Genomic DNA, 25,566 nt, shown 5'->3' with positions numbered 1-25,566 from the left:
AATTCTATTTTTTAGTCACTTTTTCATTAAAAATAGGTCACATGATATTCACACATTTAAAAATTATTTTGTTATAGTATTTTCAATTTCAATAAAAATAAGTCCAATCCAGACTGACCTTTTATTGAGAAAGGATGGGCCTCTGAGTCTGTGGTTGCCTGACTAACCCATAGGTACCAGTCCAAATACGTCACAGTTGTCCTCTATAAACTACTCGTAAGGTAAATGTCACTTTCCAAGTCCAACTCTGTAAAGCAAAAAATTAATAATGCTTTTACCGTTAATTGTGAAGACATTTTGATTCATGACCATCATGTTTTGTTCTGTCACACAGCCGCTCGCTAATCTCAAGCATTTGCTTCTGGAACTTTTTCCTTCATGTAAATAGTGAAAAAACTTGTCAGCATTTCACATCTACATTGTTTGTCTGCGCCTCCCCACCTTTTTCAAAAGAAAGTGGGCCTGGTTCATTATCATGCATGTGCTCAACCCTCTTTCGACCCATCTTTTTTTAATGAACTGACAGTTTGAAAGATAACATTATACAAGAGTAACAAGACTACTACAAGTAGCAAGTAGCAAGTTTCTGAGGATCACCGAGGTAATCAAAATACATATGTTTTAACTACACAAGATTTTACTAAACCAAAAACACTTGATAGAATAGATTTGAAATGACATCTTACCTGTCATTATTTCAAATCCACATATTAATAATAATTAGGCTCAGTCTTAAATTTTCCTATCACCTCACACATGACCCTTAAATTTTGGAGATTGTGGTGAGGCCATGTGTGAGGCGGTAAGCAAATCTATATTCTAATGGTAATGTGAAATTGTTTTGAATTCAATAGGAAGAAAGTTTGTTATTTCATTCCTTATTCAAGTCATTTTAAACTAATGATTGAAATCCAAACCATTCTGATTTTAATTTCTTCTATTCCCGTAGTCCGATTATTAAAAGGGTTTAAAAAAATTGCATCGAATCAATTCAATACTCTTGAGATTTTATTAGTATTGGGCAGTTTCACATGCAATGCCAGTTATTGTACATGCCGGAGAGAGAAGTGGCAATTTTGAACCATGACATGAGCCACGAGTATTGTTGCTGTTAATTAAAGGATCCAACATTCGCGATTACGCCTACGACAACGTTTCTTGCCATCATTAACCTTGTCTTCCCTTGAGACACCACCACCCTGTCCCTGGTTCTTCTCCACCATTCTCCTTTGCCTTTTTCTGAAATTAAATTGAATTTAGTAGTGACGTCAAATTACCAGCCCTTTCTTTGACATGTACAAAAATCTCGTTAACTATCATTTGTTATTTTATCAAGGACTAAGCCGAAGACCATCAAAGATCAAATAAAACCATGTTTTGTTTCCGAGAGATAGTGCCATTGCTCATTATCACTAGTGACCTTTGATGCGCTCTAGCTAGTTTCTTTCTTCTTTTTATCTGATATAACAATTGACAACAAATCCTGTGACACACTCTATTTTTAAGTGGAATTGTCCCCCACCTAAACTTCTGATAGCCACCTGAAAACTAAACAAAGAAAAATATGCCTAGAGTTAATGTCTTTGGCTAGAAACTGTGCGACAACTCAAGGTCTGCGTCAAACATATGAAAACTCACTACCGGAGCTGGAATTGCTCTTATAACAAGTTGATGCTTGAACAAGCTTTGGTGACCTTGCTTGTGAGTAGCATGGATATTTTAACTTGTAAGTCTACTCATCTTGTTTTCCTGCAGATGCTATTAGTATTATGCCCCTTCTTTCACTCCTCTCATGCTGCCAGAGATACTATATCGCAAGGACAATCTATTACAATTACGGAAACTATAGTATCAGCTGATGCAAAATTTGAACTAGGATTCTTTCGTCCTGGAAACTCCACATATCGATACATGGGAATATGGTTCAAAAAGGTATCCCAGCAAACTGTCACACGGGTAGCCAATCGAAGGATTCATATCCCGTGCAATACCTAGGGTATTGCACGGTGTGCAATTGCTTTAATCCTAGCCATTCAATTGATCTAATGCTCAAGAATTGGACAGCTCAATTAGACACGTCAGCGATCCGTGTGAGCTCTCATTTTTCTCTGCTCTTTCAATTTCTCCTCTCTCTCTCTTCTTCACGCTTGCCTAGGGGTGTCAATGTTCGACCCAACCCGCGAACACGACACAAACCCGACATAGGTTTTTTCGGGTTAGAGTTGGGCCTTAATGGGTTTGGGTCATAAACGGGTCGACCCGAAAGCGACACAATAAGAAACGTGTCATAAGCGTGTTAACCGGCGTAACCCGCAATAGACACGTTTGACACGCCAATTTATTTGTGTCAACCCGAAATGACCCACTTAACACAACTCATTTAACAAATAAATATTTATTTTATTTTAGATTTGTCAAATACTTTTTATATCCAACATATATTTTAAATTTTAAAATAAAAGTAAGTAATTAAAAAAATTTACAAGGGATATAATTAGAAATTGAAACTTTACAGACCCTAGAACTAATAATACTTTTTTTTTTTTTTTGGCATAGAACTTGCATAAATGAAATTGGATGAGCTTGTGGAAGATGCTATGAATTTGGACATCAACAAAGAATCTATGGATGATAATCGTGGTCATAGTTAGGATTAGTCTACTGTTTGCTCAAATTCTTTCAATATTGATACTTAGCATTTGGCGAGTTTTAAGGATATTATATTTTTGTTGAACTATGTTATTTTATTTTTGTTAAACTTTTTTTATTTTTAATTTGGGTTGAAGTGTATGCACTTCTTTTGGAGTGTAAAGAATTTATTTCTAGATGAATGTTATATTTTTGTTGAACTATATTATTTTGAATGTGGGTTGAAGACTTTGAAGTGTATGCACTGTTTTTTGAGATGTAAAAAAAATTATTTCTAGATGGATGTTATATTTAATATTATGCAGGTTGAATTGGGTTGTGTTACATTCGTGTCAACCCAACACGACTCGTTTATTAAGTGTGTCAAATGGGTTGGGTCAAGTCAACCTGCTTTATTAACAGGTTGGGTTAGGGTTGAAGGATCATGACACGATTATTAAATGGGTCGGGTTAGGGTTGAGCCATTTAGTCGAATACCCCTACCTCGACATGACACGAACCCGACACGCTAACCCGAATTGACACCCCTACGCTTGCCCCTATTCAAAAATTTCAAAAACTCTCTTTGACTCTCTCTTCCAACCGAACATGCCTCAAAATCTCTCTCTCTCATGCCTTAAAAAAAAAGCCACCAGTGATGCTCCGGTTACCTCTCCACCGAAGAATGAATGTGAACCAACAGTGTTTCAGCTACCCACCCAAATGTGATTAGATTTGGTAATCAAATTTATGATTTTTTTCCTTTGTGTGATTTCTTTGCCAAAGATCATCCCTTTGATTCATTTATAGCACTAAAAATTATCTATTTCTTTCATTGCTTTTTTTATTTTTAAATCTGATTCATTTATTGTTGAATGTTTTTGAGATTTTTATAATGGGTATGAAGCCCAGTACCAGTAGAGTGTGCGTGTGTGTCAATGGCCAAGGACTGGCTGGTGGAGATTTTGTTAGGTTGTATCCTCTGATGCCGATATTTGGTTACTGGGTTTATCGGTTCCTTGTGTTATGTTTTTGTTTTCATTTCATGAGTTTCAAGGGGGAAAAAATTAGTGTTTACTGTGCAATCTTGTTCATAGCCAGGGATTTAGTTGTTACAGATCAATTCTCAAACATCAGTTGAACCTTGGTGTCTCTGAATTTTATGACACTGTTACTTTTGTCCATAACAAATTGTGAAAATTCAAAAATAAAAAGCATCAGGTTGCTGGATTTACAAAAGAAAAAAGGGTGATGGCATTTACAGACATTTTGTATGCATGCTATTCTTGTAAAACTCCCATTGAAGTAGAAAATATTTGAAATATATACATCATCTGAATTCAAATTAATATATTGGGGCCAGCTGACAATAGTGCCAATTGTAGTAGGGATGCCCATATGGTTCTCATTTCTCAGTAGATTGATAATGTTATAAATAAAAAACGATCGTAATGATCTCTATGCTTGGTTATTTTTCAACTACAGGTTTAAACTTTTGCCATAAAATCTTGAATGAACTATATCTAAGTTTGTTGATACCCATTGAGATCTCTATCTGCATGGTTTCTTTGTCTGGAAATTTATGAGCTAAAACATGAAATCCCTCTTGAGCTTCCATTTTATTGAATGTAAACATCAATGTCTGTTGTGGCACACACCAATGCTAGCATCTGGATATGCATATAACAAATTTCTATTATGTTAGTGTGTGTGTGTGTGTTCTATTCTTACCCTAAAAAAATGATGAGAAAATTTATATTTGTATATCAGCTTTGATCTTAAGCATGTATAATATTGTAAATTTCAACTGCTGCAGGGCATGCCAAATAACATTGTTATTGGCTCTCACGTTTGGGTTGGAGATCCAGAATTAATTTGGATTGATGGACAAATAATAAATGTAAATGGAGAGGAAGCTAAGATTCAAACTGGTAATGGGAAGACGGTAAGTTGAGTTCATAAGATGTTAAATAATCTTCCCAATCTAACAGGCATTCAATCTTATGATCATCTAGTTCAGTTTTCTATGATTACAATGTTCTTCCAATCTGTTATTCGCCACGTTCAAGAATTTTTGAGATTTGAACTCCCTTTGCATTTTTAATTTTGAGTGGTCATTTTCTGTTTTCAAATATTTCCTAAAAAAAAAGGGAACGTAGAGCAAAGGAGGAATTAAAAATAGTAGAAAAGCCTTGTCACATTCCCAGTGAATAGGCTGTTCGGGAAACGTTTTCTTGCAAATATGGTCCTGCAATATGTTTATTTATTGTCAAGAGAGTAGGCTATAGTATATGAGAAGGACCAGGCATGTCCTTATCTTCCTGGAATTGTGTGCTTTAAATTGTTTGCAAATATCATGAACTTATGAAGGCTCTTTCCTTGAAATGGCTTTTAAGTTTTTATTACCTTTTACAATTCCTTGACGTCACTATTGGTGTTATTACTTGTTAGTTTACTTAAATTGTTGGCCTGGATATCTTAATTTTTTCTTAACTTTTTATTTATTTATTATTTATTTTTTATTTCATGTAGATACCGTTCATTGGATCACATTCCATACTTGGGAGGGCAGTTGTTGTGAATGCTAATCCTAATATGATTTGGAATTATGAAAGGCCATTGTTTTAAAGCTACGTGTATCTCTATTGGATCTAGCTAACTTTTCCTTTTTGCTTGGAGAGGTGTGCGTGCAAAAGAAGGCTCAAAAAAATTTGGAAACCAACTTTGGCATATTAACTACCGTTGAAATGAAGATACAAGTCCAGAGTACAAAACGCAAAAGAAGACTAAGTGAGATTGAAGAAGAAACAAGGTCGTTTTGTGTAAATGAGGACCTGATGACACTTAGTGACACAACTGTGTTTTGCAATCTCTTTAGTAATTGTTTTAGTGAAACGCTTAGACAAATTAGTTCTAATTTCCTGTTATGAATTAAGTCCACGTGTTAGCTTGTAATTAGTAGTTAGATTAAAATAGTTTTCCTGCCTAATCAAGGAAGTTAGTTTTGCTTATTTCTTTTCCAGATTTTGTATATAAGGGATTAGATTTTTTCTATCTATTCTCAGTTGCTTGTAATCACTTTTACTCATCAATAAGAAAACTAAGTTCTATTTAGTTTTCTTCATCTTTAAAAGCTTTGAGTTTTTACAACTCCTGAATAAGCAAAGTGTTATAGCAAATTCAATTTGTAAAAGAGGCTCTACCTCTCTCTTTGGGCTGTGGTTAATAAAATTAGAGAGGTGTTGTGGTTTGATTCTTTGATATATGTGAGTTGCAGCATTCATATTTGTGAGATTTCTTCGGTAGTGCTGTAGCTTTTGTAGCTTTTGCATTTGGTTAGAATTTGTGAGAATTTTTGGTAGTGCTGTAGCTTTTGCGTTTGGTTAGAATTTGCTTTGTAAATCTCTTTGATATATGTGGCTGGAACCTGGCATGAGATACCATAGAAGATGTGGTGCTTAATAATGAGAGAAATGCCGCTAATCATGTAAAAAATAGCATTCAAGTGAAGAGTAAAGTCAAGATCATGTGGACATTAATATAATTTGTGTTTTTATGTCATTCTCAATTTTATTATTTGCTACATGCAAATTCATACACAAAGAACAACGCCATTTCGAAGGATAAAATTTTTGAAATACATTTAAGGCCTAAAAAGCTAGTAACAGAACTCCTTCACTACATGTTATTCGCAAAACAGAGTTGTATACATTACATATATTCATCAAAATAAAGCCATCAACTGATTCTTGCATTCCCTAGAACCAAAATTGCTTTTGGAATTAGCCAATTGAAAATTTGAAATTGAAAAAAAAGTTATTAACTACAATGGTATTCCATTGTGATGGTTTGTGTTAAACTACACAAAGACCTCCTTGACTGTCATTCCAAGGGGTCAAAAATCTAATCCCTCCTTGATGGCATGGTAAACTTGAGAGATTTCCTGCACCTTGTTCCTTGCCTCAATTCACATCTCTTTTGTGAGCAGAAAGTTATTGGAATCAACCCATTTGGAGAGTAGCTCAGAACATTTATCAACTTGATGAATCTCCCTGAAAATTGCAAATCTTGCATATAAAATGGCTTAGCATTAAGCTTCAACTTATTTTCACAAACAATTTTTGTGCATTTCCAAAAAAAATTAAAATTAAACAAAATAAGGAACTACTACCAATCCCAAACCACAATACAAAAGGGATTATATTAAACCCAAACCAGGTAACGGGTGAATCTTAGAAAACCAAACAAAATTGTTAAATTCATGTCTTTCTAAGCTTCCCTACGTTGTTTTCTATAATCTTAAACTCAAACCAAATTGTTAAATTCCAATGACTTAGATTTTTTGTAAAGAAATCAAGCAAAAAAATTCCAATGAAACTTCTTTGAAGTGGATGACCTTTGGCAAAGAAATCAAGGATAGGGGAAAAAAGATCATAATACCAGTTCTATAATCACCTTTTTTTTTTTGGATGAGCAGCTGAAATCTAGATGAATTTATATGCTAGATAGACAATCTCAAGAAACAAGATATTTTTTTCCCCTTGAAACTCATGAAATGAAAACAAAAACATAACACAAGGAACCGATAAACCCAACAACCAAAAAATCAGCATCAGATGACACAACCTAACAAAATCTCCACCAGCCAGTCCTTGGCCATGACACACATGCACACTCTACTAGTACTGGGCTTCATACCCATTATAAAAATCTCAAAAACATTCAACAGTAAATGAATCAGATTTAAAAATAAAAAAAAGCAATGAAAGAAATAGATAATTTTTAGTGCTATAAATGAATCAAAGGGATGATCTTTGGCAAAGAAATCACACAAAGAAAAAAAATTCATATATTTGGTTACCAGATCTAATCACATTTGGGTGGGTAGCTGAAACACTGTTGGTTCACATTCATTCTTCAGTGGAGAGGTAATCGGAGCATCACTGGTGGCTTTTTTTTGAGGCATGAGAGAGAGAGAGATTCTGAGGCATGTTCGGCTGGAAGAGAGTTGGAGAGAGTTTCTGAAATTTTTGAATAGGGGCAAGCGTGAAGAAGAGAGAGAGGAGAAATTGAAAGAGTAGAGAAAAATGAGGGCTCACACGGATCGCTGACGTGTCTAATTGAGCTGTCCAATTCTTGAGCATTAGATCAATTGAATGGCTAGGATTAAAGCAATTGCACACCGTGCAATACCCTAGGTATTGCAACCGAAATTACCCAGTTGTCAGTTCTTCTGCAGTTCTCACTATTAGCAATGATGGGAACCTTGTGATTGTGGACGGTCAGTTGTCTTACTAGGTATCCAACATGTCATCTAATGGCAATGCAAGTGCCACGCTATTCGATTCGGGAAACCTTGTTTTAAGAGATGAAAACTCAAATATCTTGTGGCAGAGCTTCGATCTTCCTTCCCATACCTTTCTAACTGGAATGAAGCTTGGGTATAAAAAAAATAGCAGAAAGACTTGGTCATTGGTACCTTGGAGAAATCTTCATGACCATAGTCCTGGAGTTTTTTCATTGGAGCTCGGTCCTAAGGGAATAACTCAGTTTTTTACCACGCGGAAGCCTGACAGGTTGTATTGGACAAGCGGGCCTTGGGTTGGGAAGTTGTTCAGCTTTATTCCTGAAATGAGAGCTAATTATATATATATAATTTTAGCTATACTTCCAATCAGGAAGAGACTTATTTTACATATATCTATATGATCCTAGTATCACTAGTATATTTGTAATGGACGTATTGGGGCAAATACAGCAACTGTCTTGGCTGGAATCCACCCAGCGGTGGAATTTATTCTGGTCACAACTGCATATCCTATGTGAAGTCTATGCTTTTTGTGGGGCTTTTGGATGCTGTAACCAGCAAGCTTTGCCACTTTGTTCATGTATTCGAGGATTTGAACCCCGATCTTCTGGAAATTGGGAACTGAATGATTACTCTGCAGGATGTGCAAGGAAAACCCCTTTGCAATGTGAGAACCATAACCAGAATACAGGTGACCCAGATGAGTTTGTTATGTTGTCTATAATTTAATTGTTTTTTTAGGCATGGTTGCTGTGGAAGGAGGGCAGGGCCTTGGAACTATTGTATACATGTTTGGTGGATTCACATTTAAGATCTCAAGTACTAAAATGTATTCATGTTGGTTTACTATGTGTTCAAAAGTTCGCTGAAGACAGGCCGATAATGTCTTGTGTGCTTTCTACGTTAACAAATGAGGAAGCCATTCTGCCTCAGCCTAAACAGCCTGGTTTTTTCATAGAAAGAAGTTTCGGCAATGCAGGTGCATTATCAAGAAATGAAGAATCCAGCACAGAAAATGCAGTAACTATAACTATGCCAGAAGCTAGTTAGGGAATTCATAAATAGCTTGCATGAGATGTTATATGTGAGAGTTTTGAAGTATTTAGGGGTGCATTTGGGACTAGATTCTTTGGCATCCTTTTGTTTTCAGATTTAAATTCTATCATTTGGGGGTTCATAGTTGCTACTTGCTGGGGTGTGTAAAACTAGTGAACTTTTCTTTATTTTCTTTAATTGAATGGATGGACTATTATCTAAAATCTAAATAATTAGAACGTTTACTTATGGGCTTCTCTGGCGTTTTATTGATATATTAACCATGGATCCTATTTAAAGTGCACAGAGATTTTGAATCACAAAAGCAGTAAGTGCAGAACCAGAAGAAGCAGAAAACAAAGATAAAAATGAATGGAGGATTAACTGCAGACGAATGATTCTACTCACACAAGCATGTGATCTGCACACTATTGGTATATAAACACATTTTAATAAAACACATGGAAGTAAAAGCCATAACTAATTGTTAGTTCCATGCAACTAATTTAACTCAGCAGCTGCTACAATCTTGACTGAGTTTTAAGTGTCAACTGGCTGAGTGGTGCAAGAATCATCAATAATATTAACATCTCCACTCAAACTAATGGGCATATTAACTATTAAGTAAGCATTAGTTTGTTCTTTAATTGAAAAAAACGCGGAGAAAATAAGCCCTTGGGGAAAAATATCAGATATGATCAGTACAAGGATGATATTAACTTTTCATATTTCTTATATGACAATTTTAAATTGGTTCGAATTTTTATACATGTACCACCCCTGGACATGATTTGTGGCAATGGCAAGTGCTGAAACATTGTCATACCAAATCCAAGGAATATGATGAATGAAAACACCCAAAGCCCTATAAAATCGTACAAACCCAACATAAGTAAAGTAGCAGTGGAAGCAATGATTGGTATTCATCTTCAGTGGAGGAGTGAAATACAATGGATTTTTTCTTGACAGACCAATAAGTGGGATTAATGCCAAGACAAGACAAACAACTTTGTGAAGAGAATACTACTCTAAAAGAGAATGACATGAAGCATGCTTGAACTTTACATCACAAGGACTCATAAGAATTAAAAGAAAGAAAATAAAAAAGGATGGATTACATTATCCTAATTTTTCTTGTTCAAATAACTTTGTGAAGAAATCGTGTGTCTAATTAACATTTTATAGACAGGAAAAAGGAAAAATACTGAAAAGAAGGACAGAGTGTTTTAAACTGGTTCAGTTCAGCATAAAAAAGAAGTTGAAGAGTTTTAAAAGTTGATTTTTATTTTGGGATTAAAAGATAGAAAGATAAGATGCATACCTGAAGAAATTGTTTCTTCTTACTATTTCTGCCAATCCACATATACCCGTGGGACATGGGCAATGAAGGGCCAATCTTCACCTATTTGCCTCTTGCATCATTGTCGTAACAGGGGCCAATCGGCACCATCCAACCATCCAATGTACGGAGGCGGAGGAGGAGGAGGAGGCTCATCCTAATATCCCCGGGTGGGTCAACCCGGCCCCAACATGATCCCTCCGCCAACCCGCACCTCTTGTAATTTCACTCTCTCTCTCTCTTCATTTACCTCCTCTTCTTTTTTAATTTTGTTAATAATTATGTCTAAATTTGTTGCAGCTGGATTGGGCATTAGGGTTGTCATCAAACCCCAGTATCGGATCACTCCTCCGGTAACTTTCTATTCCTAATTTAATTTTCGCTTCGTTCATTTGCTATCAGACAATATGCTTTTATTGGGCCTTCATGGGTCTCAGGATCAGGCTATTAACTATTTTTAACTATTTTTAACTTTGTACTGGACCGGTCTGATTAATTGAAAATTCCTGAAGTGTTTATGAATTTTGACTATCGTAACTTCTTAATTATAGATAGAAATGCTACTGGCATGAGCAAGTGTTTGAATTGTCTACTTTGCATTAGTTACATTGTTTATAGCTGAGAAAGTGTGGAAAAATGAGAAGGGGAAGAGTTACTTCATATGCTCTCTAAATTGGACTAAGCTTTTTTTTGCTTATCTTGTAGCCTCAATTGTCAACACAAATAGGAGATATTCCCCGGAGCAATTTCCAGTTTGACTTTGAATTTGAGAGAAAAATTTTAGCTGAAGCAGAGAAGGACAGCCAGAATTGGAGCAGGTTTGGGTCGGAAAACCTTCCATCTAGAAATACAGAGTCTACATCTTCAATGGTAGGCTCATTTTCTATAGAGTTTTTTGCATTTTTCTTTCAATGCTATACTAGCTTGTGATATTTGCTTTTTATAATTCAATTGCATAGGTTTTACTAATTGACATATCACCAATTAAAAAAAAAATTGATTCAAACACCATATATTGTTTAAGTGTCACCAATCATATTCTTGCCACATTAGTTTGTAAGTTTTTTTTTTTTTTTTAAATAAAATTTGTTATAACTTCAGCATTTTTCATTCACTTAATGATGATTTGGTTAAATTACTATTAATATAAATATACATACATATTTATTTTTATTTTGGAAAATGCTAAAACTAATACAAGAAGTTTACAAACTAATGTGGAAAATAATGTGTTTGATGGCGCTTCAACAACCAAAAAATAATAAATAAGTAATTGAATTACTTATTGTGATTGGTGACAACAATTTGTAAAACTTTTGCTACAAAATTATAATTTTTAGCATCACTCAATTTTTTAGACGCTTTTTAACAACAAAGACATCTGTTAACATAACTCATATATATATATATATATATATATATATATATATATATATATCACTTGTTCAACCCTTTGAGGGCATTCCTCTATTAAGGGGTCCTAGATAATGGCCAAAATGGCCTAGGTCGGCTGGCCTTGATTACCGTGCAAGGCAAAACGGACCCTAATCAAAACTTAGAAATGCTCCTGAATTTTTAAAAAGTATACTTTAAAAGTTGCACAATCTAAATGCACTAATATAAATTGATGGTAAAGAGACAATAAGAGAGATGTTTTCTGAGGAGTGTTCTCTACAACACCAATGAAAATGGTCTATGAAAAGATAATGATACTTTCCCAGGGGTTGGCCGAATTGGTTGGGCACTCGGTTTCAAGGTGCTTGTATTGGGTTCGACTGGGTGTGCTCCCTAGTTCGAGTCCGGCTACTTGCACTTAGAAAAAATTTCCTGAGCCAGCAATTTACCCCACATGGGCCCACCCGTCGTGAACAGTGATTAGTCTCTGGTTGAAAGATTTGAGGATACATGGTGCGAATGCATGAAAAAAAAAAATGATACTTTGCCTCCTTAAATTTATACATTTTCAAACGAATCTGTAGGAAATCAAGAAAACGTAGTAATAGACCGGATTGGCTCTAGTAATCTGTTGTATTAAATGGACTTGTACCCCACGGAAACTTCTGATGGCCACATGAAAACTAATCAAACAAAGAAAAATATGCCTAGAGTTAGTCTTTGGCTAGAAACCGTGTGACGACTCAAGGTCTGAGTCAAACATTTGAAAAATCACTACCGGAGCTGGAATTGTTCTTATAACAAGTTGAAGCTTGAACAAGCTCTGGTGACCTCACATGGATTGCTTGTGAGTAGCATGGATATTTTAACTTGTAAGTCTGCTCATCATGTTTTCCGGCTGATGCTATTAGTATTATGCCCCTTCTTTCACTCCTCTCATGCTGCCAGAGATACTATATCGCAAGGACAATCTATTACAATTACGGAAACTATAGTATCAGCTGATGCCTGATGCAAAATTTGAACTAAGATTCTTTCGTCCTGGAAACTCCACATATCAATACGTGGGAATATGGTTCAAAAAGGTATCCCAGCAAACTGTCACATGGGTAGCCAACCGAAATTACCCAGTTGTCAGTTCTTCTGCAGTTCTCACTATTAGCAATGATGGGAACCTCGTGATTGTGGACGGTCAGTTGTCTTACTCGGTATCCAACATGTCATCTAATGGCAATGCAAGTGCCACTCCATTGGATTCGGGAAACCTTGTTTTAAGAGATGAAAACTCAAATATCTTGTGGCAGAGCTTCGATTTTCCTTCCCATACCTATTTACCTGGAATGAAGCTTGGGTATAACAAAAATAGCGGAAAGACTTGGTCATTGGTATCTTGGAGAAATCTTCATGACCCTAGTCCTGGAGTTTTTTCATTGGAGCTCGATCCTAAGGGAATAAATCAGTTTTTAACCACGCGGAAGCCTGACAGGTTGTATTGGACAAGCGGGCCTTGGGATGGGAAGTTGTTCAGCTTTATTCCTGAAATGAGAGGTAATTATATATATAATTTTAGCCATACTTCCAATCAGGAAGAGACTTATTTTACATATAATCTATCTGATCCTAGTTGTTGGAGTGGGCCGTGTGTGGCTTGAATTGCCACAAGCCCACATCCACCTATTGAACAAATCCTATTTGTAATAGGATTTGTTACTCCAGCCGACTTTTGACATATATATATATATATATATATATATATATATATATATATATATATATATATATTATGCTTAAGAAGGTGTGTAGCCGTGAGAATATATAGAGAGATTCAAGAAAAATTCAATTTTAACCTAGTGAGCAAGCCGCATGAGAGAAAATAGAGAAAAGAGAGGCAGTTAGCTTCTATTCTTATTTTTCTGTGAGAGAGTGCTAGGGTGTAATTGGGATTTGGGTTTCTTGAGAGTGTTCTTGTGCACTATTGTATTTTTCCCTGATAATAGTGAAATCCCTGCAACTCCGTGGACGTAGGCAAATTGCCGAACCACGTAAATATTGTCTTGTGCGTGTGATTATTTTCTTTGACGTGTGTTTTCTCTATTTGTTTTGTTTCTCACAGGTTGGGATTTTGATTAAATTCCCTACAACTGGTATCAGAGCCTAGGGTTAGGTTTGAATGGGAGCAATGACAGAGGAAGCAGGAAAGGCGTCTGGAATAGAAAAGTTTGATGGCACAGACTTCGCGTATTGGAGGATGCAGATTGAGGATTACCTTTATGGGAGGAAATTGCATCAACCGCTTCTAGGGGAAAAACCTGAGGCTATGAAGGCTGAGGAATGTGCTCTTCTTGACAGACAGGTACTAGGAGTTATCAGGTTAACTCTGTCTAGGTCTGTTGCACACAATGTTGTAAAGGAGAAGACCACAGCAGATCTGATAAAAGCTTTGTCTGGTATGTATGAAAAGCCGTCAGCAAACAATAAGGTGCACTTGATGAAGAAACTGTTCAATCTGAAGATGGCAGAGAATGCATCAATAGCACAACATCTGAATGAATTTAATACTATCACAAATCAATTGTCGTTTGTAGAAATTGATTTTGATGATGAGATTCGTGCTCTGATTGTTTTGGCTTCTTTGCCAAACAGTTGGGAGGCAATGAGGATGGCAGTAAGCAATTCTACAGGAAAGGAAAAACTCAAGTACAATGATATACGAGATTTAATTCTGGCTGAGGAGATTCGCAGAAGAGATGCAGGTGAATCCTCAGGATCTGGTTCTGCCCTAAACCTTGAGACGAGAGGCAAAGGTAATAACAGAAATTCAAATCGAGGCAGATCAAAATTCAGAAATTCTAATCGGAACAGAAGTAAATCTAGATCAGGCCAACAAGTACAATGCTGGAATTGTGGAAAAACAGGTCACTTTAGGAATCAATGCAAAAGTCCTAAGAAGAAGAATGAAGATGATTCTGCTAATGCTGTAACAGAAGAGGTACAGGATGCATTACTTCTTGCAGTAGACAGTCCACTTGATGATTGGGTTTTGGATTCAGGAGCTTCGTTTCATACCACTCCACACCGAGAAATCATACAGAATTATGTTGCAGGTGATTTTGGTAAGGTGTATTTGGCTGATGGTTCAGCCTTGGATGTTGTGGGTATGGGAGATGTTCGAATATTGTTGCCCAATGGGTCTGTTTGGTTACTGGAGAAGATTCGACATATTCCTGACCTGAGGAGGAATCTGATTTCTGTTGGACAACTTGATGATGAAGGACATGCAATACTATTTGTTGGTGGTACTTGGAAGGTTACAAAGGGAGCTAGGGTATTGGCTCGTGGAAAGAAAACTGGTACTCTGTACATGACCTCAAGTCCAAGAGACATAATTGCAGTTGCTGATGCAAGTATTGATACAAGCTTATGGCACCGAAGACTTGGTCACATGAGCGAGAAAGGGATGAAGATGCTGCTGTTAAAAGGAAAATTACCAGAATTGAAGTCCATTGATTTTGACATGTGTGAAAGTTGCATCTTAGGAAAGCAGAAAAATGTGAGCTTCTTGAAAACTGGCAGGACACCGAAGGCTGAAAATTGGAGTTAGTACACACTGATTTGTGGGGGCCTTCTCCGGTTGCATCCCTTGGAGGTTCAAGGTACTACATCACTTTCATTGATGACTCAAGTAGAAAGGTATGGGTTTATTTTCTGAAAAATAAATCAGATGTATTTGAAACCTTTAAGAAGTGGAAGGCCATGGTTGAGACAGAAACAGGTTTGAAAGTAAAATGTTTGAGGTCAGATAATGGAGGAGAGTACATAGATGGAGGGTTCAGTGAGTATTGTGCTACACAGGGAATTAGGATGGAGAAGACCATTCCTGGGACACCACAGCAGAATGGTGTGGCTGAGCACATGAACAGAACTCTCAATGAGCGTGCTAGGAGTATGAGGTTGCATGCTGGACTACCAAAAACTTTTTGGGCTGATGCTATTAGCACTGCAGCTTACCTGATAAACCGAGGACCTTCAGTTCCCATGGAGTTCAGACTTCCTGAGGAGGTTTGGAGCGGTAAAGAGGTAAAGTTTTCACACTTAAAAGTTTTTGGTTGTGTTTCTTATGTTCATATTGATTCTAATGCTCGTAGTAAACTTGATGCAAAGTCTAAAATATATTTTTTCATTGGCTATGGTGATGAGAAATTTGGCTATAGGTTTTGGGATGAACAAAACAGGAAAATCATCAGAAGTAGAAATGTGATATTTAATGAACAGGTTATGTATAAGGACAGGTCAACTGTAGTGTCAGATGTTACAGGGATAGATCAAAAGAAATATGAGTTTGTCAACTTAGATGAATTGACTGAAGGTACTGTCCAGAAAAGGGGTGAAGAAGATAAGGAGAATATAAATTCACAAGTAGATTTGAGTACACCTGTAGCTGAAGTCCGCAGATCTTCCAGAAACATTAGACCTCCACAGCGTTATTCACCCACTCTAAATTATCTCCTGTTGACTGATGGTGGTGAGCCAGAGTGTTATGATGAAGCCTTGCAAGATGAGAATTCAAGCAAGTGGGAGTTAGCCATGAAGGATGAGATGGATTCCTTGTTGGGGAATCAGACATGGGAATTGACTGAATTGCCAGTAGGAAAGAAGGCTTTGCACAACAAGTGGGTATACAGAATAAAGAATGAGCATGATGATAGCAAACGTTACAAGGCCAGATTAGTTGTTAAAGGGTTTCAGCAGAAGGAAGGCATTGACTACACAGAAATATTTTCTCCAGTTGTGAAGATGTCAACAATCAGACTAGTACTGGGAATGGTGGCTGCAGAAAACTTACATCTTGAGCAGTTAGATGTGAAGAAAACATTCCTTCATGGTGACTTGGAGGAAGACCTTTACATGATTCAGCCAGAAGGGTTCATTGCTCAAGGACAAGAGAATTTAGTTTGCAAACTAAGAAAGAGCTTGTATGGCTTAAAACAAGCTCCTAGACAGTGGTACAAGAAATTTGACAGTTTTATGCACAAAATTGGGTTCAAGAGATGTGAAGCTGATCACTGTTGCTATGTTAAGTTTTTTGACAATTCTTACATCATATTACTGTTGTATGTGGATGATATGCTTATTGCAGGGTCTAGCATTGAGGAGATTAATAATCTGAAGAAGCAATTGTCCAAACAGTTTGCAATGAAGGATTTGGGAGCTGCAAAGCAAATCCTTGGTATGAGAATCATTAGAGACAAGGCTAATGGTACATTGAAGCTTTCACAGTCAGAGTATGTGAAGAAAGTTCTCAGCAGGTTCAACATGAATGAAGCTAAACCAGTGAGCACACCCTTGGGTAGTCATTTCAAACTAAGCAAAGAACAATCACCGAAGACAGAAGAAGAAAGGGACCACATGAGCAAGGTGCCCTATGCCTCAGCTATTGGCAGCTTGATGTATGCTATGGTGTGTACAAGACCAGACATTGCACATACAGTGTGAGTTGTGAGCAGATTCATGAGTAGGCCTGGAAAGCAGCATTGGGAGGCAGTCAAGTGGATTCTGAGATATTTGAAGGGTTCATCAGATACATGTCTTTGTTTCACAGGTGCAAGTTTGAAACTGCAGGGTTATGTAGATGCTGATTTTGCTGGTGATATTGATAGTAGAAAGAGTACTACTGGGTTTGTTTTTACTCTGGGTGGTACAGCTATATCATGGGCTTCAAATCTACAGAAGATTGTTACTTTGTCTAGTACAGAAGCTGAGTATGTTGCTGCAACTGAAGCTGGAAAGGAGATGATTTTGCTACATGGTTTCTTAGATGAATTGGGTAAGAAGCAGGAGATGGGCATTCTACACAGTGACAGTCAGAGTGCAATCTTTCTTGCCAAGAATTCGGCTTTTCATTCAAAGTCGAAGCACATACAGACAAAATACCACTTTATCCGTTACCTTGTTGAAGATAAGCTGGTAATGCTTGAGAAGATTTGTGGATCTAAGAACCCGGCAGACATGTTGACTAAGGGTGTCACTATTGAGAAGTTGAAGCTGTGCGCAGCTTCAATTGGTCTTCTAGCTTGAGGACAGGAGGATGAGTTGCAGGGATGAAGGACTATGTTATGGAGGATTGTGGTTAATGTTTGCAGCTTGTGAGCCCTTAAGGGCTAAGGTGGAGCTGATGGAGGAGTTTGCTCGTGTAGCTTGATCAATTCAAGCCAAGGTGGAGATTTGTTGGAGTGGGCCGTGTGTGGCTTGAATTGCCACAAGCCCACATCCACCTATTGAACAAATCCTATTTGTAATAGGATTTGTTACTCCAGCCGACTTTTGACAAATATATATATATATATATATATATATATATATATATTATGCTTAAGAAGGTGTGTAGCCGTGAGAATATATAGAGAGATTCAAGAAAAATTCAATTTTAACCTAGTGAGCAAGCCGCATGAGAGAAAATAGAGAAAAGAGAGGCAATTAGCTTCTATTCTTATTTTTCTGTGAGAGAGTGCTAGGGTGTAATTGGGATTTGGGTTTCTTGAGAGTGTTCTTGTGCACTATTGTATTTTTCCCTGATAATAGTGAAATCCCTGCAACTCCGTGGACGTAGGCAAATTGCCGAACCAAGTAAATATTGTCTTGTGCGTGTGATTATTTTCTTTGACGTGTGTTTTCTCTATTTGTTTTGTTTCTCACAGGTTGGGATTTTGATTAAATTCCCTACACTAGTATCACTAGTATGTTTATAATGGACGTATCGGGGCAGCTGCAGCAACTGTCTTGGTTGGAATCCACCCAACATTGGAAATTATTCTGGTCACAACCGCGTATCCTACGTGAAGTTTATGCTTTCTGTGGGGCTTTTGGGTGCTGTAACCATCAAGCATTGCCACTTTGTTCATGCATTCGAGGATTTGAACCCCGATCTTCTGGAAATTGGGAACTGAATGATTACTCTGCAGGATGTGCAAGGAAAACCCCTTTGCAATGTGAGAACCATAACCAGACTACAGGTGACCCAGATGAGTTTGTTATGTTGTCTAATGTACAACTACCAGTGAATCCAGTAAGTTTTGAAAGTGGGAGCATTGAAGAGTGCAAATCAGCTTGCTTGAATAAATGTTCCTGCACTGCTTATGCTCGCAATGATTATAATTGTTCAATATGGATTGGAGATCTTATTAATCTGCGACAGCTTACTGATGATGACCATAGTGCAAGAGATTTTTATGTCAAAGTTGCTGCTCCTATACTAAGCCCTAAAAGTAGGCAAATTTGAGTCTCTGGCAATCATTTTTTCAATCTTTCCTAACTGAATTTTTATCATCTAGTGGTTACTTTCGAAAACTACTGGTGGCAATATCTGTATCTTTTTATTTTCACATGCTTCAGGAAATAAGCGAAACCTGTGGATTATTGTAGTACTGGCCATTTCTCTGACAGCAATTTCTTCAGCCGCCTTCATCTGGTGGATGTGGGTGAGAAAACTCAAAAGAAAAGGTATGAATTTTCATCAGCAACTTAAAACTGACTAGTGGCAGGGCATCTATGTTAGTGACACCAAAAAAAAAAAACTTCCCCACACGCAGAGATTAATAAGGTGGAAAGAAGAGGGGGAGGGGGGTGATTAAGATATTTTGCACTAGTACTTGTTTACAAAAATAGTTGTGTTAAGTCCATTGTACGCATAATTGCCACTATTGCATTTGTTTTAGTTAAAGAGATCTTTCTTGGAAATTCACATAAACTTATCCTTTCTTTCTTTATTATTATTAAAATAAAAACAAAAAAAATTGCCCAACTCTTGTCAGGTGCCAAGTTTACAGTCGAATTCCACATTTTCTAAAATTATTTTGCTGAATTTCAATAGGTCTAAATTGCTAGTTTTGAACCTAAGCTATATTGATTAAAATATAGAACTGTCTAAACTTTCCATATATTTCCTCTTTTGATTATTTATTTGAGTTAAAATTTCAATTTTAATCAAACATTTAAACTTGATCTACTCCAACAAAAACCAGTCCTCTTTCCTGAAACAGCATCCTAGATTTTCTCATAGATAAAACTCTTCAAGGATTTAAACTAAACAATCAAAAGCTTTTGAAATTATATGCATAAAATTCCTCAGATACCATGTGACAGAACTTAGTTATCTGCTGAGCCATGGCAGTTTTTCTGATTCTTTTAGGATTAGATTATAAGAACTCTCTTCTTGATCAAGTAGGGGAGGACTTTTTGTCATTTGATTTCAGAAATAGGACTACCCAACATGAACTAATCAAAACTATCTTTTCGATCAAGCAGGGGAGGACTTGATATCATTTGATTTCAACAACAGGTCTACACAACAAGGATTAGTCCTCAAGAAGGGGGCTGAGAAAGGCAGCAATAAGGAAATGGAGCTTCCTCTCTTTAGTTTTTCTAGTGTATCTGCTGCGACTAATAACTTCACAGCCTCGAATAAACTTGGAGAGGGTGGTTTTGGACCTGTTTACAAAGTTAGTTTCAATAACTAAGCACATTAATCTTAGAATAGAAATTCTAAAGTAATATATGATATTCCACAATCTAACCTTTAACATAAATATTGAAGTCTCAATATTTGTATAAAAGTTCTGCTAGGATACAACTTATAAAAATTATTTGATGTGGATTCTTCTCAAGAATTAATCAGAAACTAAGTTAAAAGAATTATTTTCAGGGATCCTTGCTTAATGGACAGTTAGTAGCAGTAAAAAGACTTTCAAGAAAATCTGGACAGGGATGGGAGGAGCTAAAAAATGAGGCTGTGCTTATAGCCAAACTCCAACACAAGAATCTTGTGAAACTTCTTGGATGCTGCATTGAAGGAGAAGAAAAGATTTTGATCTATGAGTATTTACCCAATAAAAGCTTAGATAATTTCCTTTTTGGTATGTAGTTCCACACTATCTCAATCACTTACAAAGTACTCTGCCAATATTATGCTTGTTCATAGCTCAATATCTGGTTGTAACTAAAGGTTTCGCACACATAATGCCCTCCAATTCTTTCCTACCTTCTATCTTATTATCTGTATGTGGTATTGAGACAGATCCAAGTGCACATGGGTTGATAGACTGGACAACTCGCATTCACATCATTGAAGGGATTGTTCAAGGGCTTCTTTACCTTCATCAGTATTCCAGGTTACAAATTAGTCATAGAGATTTGAAGGCCAGCAATATCTTGTTGGATAAAGACATGAATCCAAAAATATCAGATTTTGGAATGGCAAGAATTTTTGGTGGGAATGGATCACAAGCAACCAACCGAATAGTAGGGACTTAGTAAGTATAATCCATAAGTACTTATGCTCTATAGCAAATATCAATAATATACAAATTATCAACCATAAAGCTACTGAACAGTTTGTTTTACAATGAAATACAGTGGTTATATGTCTCCAGAATATGCTTTGGAAGGCCTCTTCTCGATTAAATCTGACGTCTTTAGTTTTGGAGTATTGTTGTTAGAGATATTGAGTGGCAAGAAGAATACTGGTTTCTATCATAGTGACTCTCTCAATCTTATTGGATATGTGAGTAATGGACCATCTTACTTTAATGTTAACAAGAACTTAGAAACTCTGTGTGTGTTTGGATTTGAGTGCTTGTGTGTATTCTTATTACACCATGTGATTGATTTTTCAAAGGATTAATCTTCTTTGTCAATTATGTTGATTTCAAATTATATATTCATTGTTAAATTGAATTTTATTCATACTAACAAAGCCACCAAGAAGGTAGAAAGTGTTACACTAGATCATTTTAAAATTTTCCTTTTAAGTATCTTAAATATCTTTGCAATTCTACTAATTTCATTTGTGACTTATACCTAAATAAAATATGAGGAACTTAATTGGAATTTGTGATTGATTTTTATCATAAATTTTCTTTAGGCATGGGATTTGTGGAAAAGCAATAGAGCCTTAGAATTGATGGATCCAATCCTCGGAGATACTCCTCCTGCCAATATCCTATTGGGATACATAAACATAGCAATCCTCTGTGTCCAAGAAAGTGCAGCTGATAGGCCTACCATGCTTGATGTGGTCTCAATGTTCAACAAGGAAATTGCACTTCTGCCTTCTCCAAAAAGACCAGCGTTTTCTTTTGTTAGAGGTATGGAGAATTTGGGTTCATCTAATAGAAAGCCAGAAATTTGTTCTGTAAATGACATGACAGTCTCGATTTTGGAAGCTCGGTAACAATTTAGATTTCGGTGATCATTACTCAATTGTTAATCTTGTTATCTAAGTTTTTTTTTTTTTTAAATGAACAACAATATTATTGAACTTAGAAACCAAAATGTACCATTAGTCATTGCTATTTTGATGGTTGTCAAGTCCTACATAAAAAGCTTCTTCCTCCTTTTTCTAGTTCTACTTTCAGTATTCCACTATTCCTCCTTTTCCAGCATCATGGATACTCATGTGCTGATATGATGGAGGGCCTTAGGGCCACAATTGACGGTTTACACCCAAAAGAAGCCCAAGGCCCAGGCAGATTTTTATGGAGGGAAAAAAAAACAAATTAGCTTGAAAAAGTGAAAATCTTAGATATTGTTTTTTAATTAAATTCAAGCATAAACAATCATTTTAAAGGGGAATAAATTTAACGAGAAGGTTAATTGAAAAAAACTAAGATATAGCCCCTAAGAAGTAGTAACTAAGGGTCTGTTTTGTTGGGGAGAAAAATAGGGTAAAAACAAATATATGGGAGAAAAGTGTATTTGATTGGGAACAGGATGGTGAGTGAAAATGGTGAGACCTAAGGGTGTTCTTCCAACCCATCATTTGGGGTGAAATGATTTTCTCATTAACTTGGAGAGAAAATGGAAGGGAGGAAGTGGGTTTGATGGGAAATTACCCATCTGCCCTTTGTCTATTCAATGTTACTTTTTTTTTTTTTTAATAGTTTTCACCTTATAATACCTTCAATTTTTTAAAACTTTTATTCTTTTTCCCTTATATTACTATTAAATTTTTATCTTAGTATTAGGGGCATAGAAATAAATTTATACAATTTGCATTTTCTATATACTCATTTTTCTTCTCAACTAAACAAAATAGTTCTCTACTCCTTTACTTTTCCAACATCCCTCAACAAAACACCATGAGAGAAAAATAAAATATCTTTTGTCTCCACTTTTCCATTTCTTTCCCCTTTTCTTTTCCTCACTTTTCAACCCCAACCAAACGGACCCTAAGTTTTGCACCAAAGAATTTCTTTATTATTATTATTATTATTATTATATATATATATATATATATTTTTGAAGGTTTAGGAACAACAATACTAGGGAAGCTATTAGGTCTGATTCACACCTTGGAAGAGAAAAACAAAGAGAAGCTATAATTATCCATTCACCCTGACTCCGTGAGTGATTTTATTACAGAAAATATATCCTAGTACTTAATTGAAACAAGTTATCATCCATAAGTAGAGCTTGGAAGCAAAAAAAAAAAAAAAAAAAAAAAAAAACTTTTACTTGGTTTGGCTATGATCATTATCACTTACAACTTTTCTACACAGAATATAATTGGAGCGGGAGGGAGGCTTTAGTCCTGTTTAGAAATATCAATTTCTTAATAAGAGAAGAGAAAACTTGGTAACATATATATTTTTTGAATGTTACATATTTAAGATTCGTGAAAATAATAAATCTGAATCAGTAAATGAATCCTCTCTATTAGACAAAAAATAGATAACAACGATGTAATTTGCAAGGGCAAACTGAAGGGGTAAAAAATAGTATGACCTTGGGCCTGACGGATCCGAGCCCATGGGCCGACAACAAGAGAGAGCCCAAGGCCTGGCATAACTTAAAATACTTGTGGCGCACGTTTGAAATCCGAAAGAATCCTAAAGGAAATCAAAATACTAGTGCAAGGGTAATTCTAGAAGATACGCGCTTAATGAAAAACCACTCTACAAGGAAATGTTTGCTCATCACGTTTGGGATTGTTCAAGTAGAGTTCTACAAGGAAAAAACTTCTAGGTCAAGGAAGAGAGGCCAACCTCTTACTACTATAAAAGCCCAAATACCCTCACAAATCAAGGTACGTATGATTTACCCTCTCTAGTATCCTAGAGTTGAGAATAATTCTAACTTGACCATCGGAGGGTATTTGGCCGACACCATACCGGTGCCCTCGGCGAGATCACTTCTTTCTTCTTGCAGGTTGTTAGTTTGAGCGAGCGCGGATCGTGTAGCTCACTGGTGATTTTACGGCATCATCAGTTGGCACCATCTGTGGGAACGCGAAGAGTTTAGCTAGACTATCGCCTCCCGGACATAAGAGTCGCATGGTACTCACTCGCTCGATGGCTACCACCAACAACGTTCAAGAAGACGAGCCGCCAAGATCTACTGCATTAGAGAGACAGGTCCAGACTCTCATGGCAGCAATAGAACGACTCACAAAGCAGAACCATGATCTGGAGGAGCAGCTACGCCAAAGGGATGCAGGACCTAACGTTCAGGAGGAAAACCAAGAAGGAAACAGTGCCGAATGAAGGGACCAGGAGAGGCCAGAGGGCAGCAACGCCCTAAGCCGACCAGAGCGGCAAAACATAAGCCTTCCATCTCTCATGGATTCTGCCCCTCCGTCTATTATCGTAGAGATGCAGGCGATGAAGGAGCAAATGGAGGTCATGATGAATGCCCTCAAGGGACGAGTATCCACTAACCTCGACGACCTAGTGAATAGAACCGACTCACCATTCACCACGTCCGTCAACTCATTCCCCCTGCCACCAAAGTTCCGGATGCCCCAGATCGAAAGCTACGTCGGGGTCAAGGACCCCCTCGATCATCTAGAGACTTTCAAGACCCTGATGCACCTTCAAGGGGTACCAGACGAGATCATGTGTAGGGCATTCCCGACCACGTTGAAGGGCCCTGCGAGGGTTTGGTTCAGTAGATTGACACCAAGCTCCATCAATACTTTCAAGAAGTTGAGCTCCCAGTTCACCTCGCACTTTATAGGCGGACATAGGTACAAAAGGTCCACCGCATGCTTAATGAGCATCAAGCAGCGAGAAGACGAGACGCTGCGGGCCTACATAACTCGTTTCAACAAAGAAGCCCTTTCAATTGACGAAGCTGACGATAAGATACTCGTAGCTGCATTTACTAGCGGGCTACAGAAGGGTAAGTTCTTGTTTTCTTTATACAAGAACGACCCAAAGACCACGACGGACATACTCTACAGAGCTACCAAATACATGAATGCAGAAGATGCATTGTTAGCCCGCGAGGAAAAGCCTAAGAAGAGGGAGAGGCAGGAGGACACGCGACAAGATAGGAGGCGAAAGGTTGCTAGAACCGGGGATTAACGAGATGAGAAGCGCCCTAGACCCCCCACTGGAAGGTTCACCAATTTCACCCCATTAACAGCCCCGATCGATCAAGTATTGATGTAAATCAAAGATAAGGGAGCGTCGACGTTCCCTGGTAAATTAAAGGGAGATCCCAACAAAAGGCCAAGGGACAAGTATTGTCGCTTTCACCGAGACCACGGGCACGACACAGCCAACTGCTATGACCTGAAACAGCAAATTGAGGCCCTTATCATGCAAGGGAAGCTACAGAGGTTCGTCAGCAGGGAAAGAACCGATACGCCGGAGAAACAGGCCCCACGACGGGAGAACGAGTGCCCTAGACCACCTATAGGGGACATAAGAATGATCGTAGGGGGCACAGCCGCAGCCGGATCTTCCAAGAAAGCCCACAAAACCTACCCCAGGATGGTCCATAGCGTCCAACTCACAGGATTCGTACCAAAGATGCCACGAATCGATAACCCTGTCATAGGATTTTCAGAGGATGACGCTCGGAG

General features: G+C 37.2%; 1 protein-coding gene and 2 long non-coding RNA genes across 4 annotated transcripts in view; 2 read left to right on the top strand and 1 right to left on the bottom strand.

Moving 5' to 3' along the window:
• The window catches only part of LOC126695963 (uncharacterized), a 32,454-nt gene extending 10,509 nt beyond the window's left edge, over nt 1-21,945 (top strand). Inside the window, exons 8-21 of the mRNA XM_050392754.1 lie at nt 1,756-1,932; nt 4,445-4,573; nt 8,495-8,627; nt 8,678-8,755; nt 10,611-10,663; nt 11,016-11,180; nt 12,701-13,253; nt 18,665-18,939; nt 19,034-19,202; nt 20,007-20,200; nt 20,404-20,614; nt 20,776-21,010; nt 21,114-21,261; nt 21,622-21,945. Of these exons, the coding sequence (XP_050248711.1) occupies nt 1,756-1,932; nt 4,445-4,573; nt 8,495-8,627; nt 8,678-8,755; nt 10,611-10,663; nt 11,016-11,180; nt 12,701-13,253; nt 18,665-18,939; nt 19,034-19,202; nt 20,007-20,200; nt 20,404-20,614; nt 20,776-21,010; nt 21,114-21,261; nt 21,622-21,930 (2,829 nt within the window). The 3' untranslated portion in view covers nt 21,931-21,945. The remainder of the gene's footprint in view (nt 1-1,755; nt 1,933-4,444; nt 4,574-8,494; nt 8,628-8,677; nt 8,756-10,610; nt 10,664-11,015; nt 11,181-12,700; nt 13,254-18,664; nt 18,940-19,033; nt 19,203-20,006; nt 20,201-20,403; nt 20,615-20,775; nt 21,011-21,113; nt 21,262-21,621) is intronic.
• On the top strand, nt 3,185-5,742 carry LOC126694834 (uncharacterized). Its single transcript, XR_007645898.1, has 3 exons — nt 3,185-3,366; nt 4,445-4,573; nt 5,161-5,742. It is a non-coding gene; the product is annotated as an uncharacterized LOC126694834 (long non-coding RNA).
• On the bottom strand, nt 6,251-13,071 carry LOC126694833 (uncharacterized). 2 transcript variants are annotated; one of them, XR_007645897.1, is made up of 3 exons: nt 12,971-13,071; nt 7,490-7,983; nt 6,251-6,695 (listed from the first exon to the last, which is right to left on the bottom strand). It is a non-coding gene; the product is annotated as an uncharacterized LOC126694833 (long non-coding RNA). The 2 variants fall into 2 exon arrangements; XR_007645896.1 differs by having other exon boundaries at nt 6,251-6,680.
• Nucleotides 21,946-25,566: the final 3,621 nt, after the last annotated feature.

The sequence above is a fragment of the Quercus robur genome, chromosome 8, assembly GCF_932294415.1.
Source record: "Quercus robur chromosome 8, dhQueRobu3.1, whole genome shotgun sequence".
NCBI classification, from domain to species: Eukaryota; Viridiplantae; Streptophyta; class Magnoliopsida; order Fagales; family Fagaceae; genus Quercus; species Quercus robur.
Note: the sequence above shows the minus strand (reverse complement) of the source record. Positions and strands in the feature narration are given on the sequence as shown.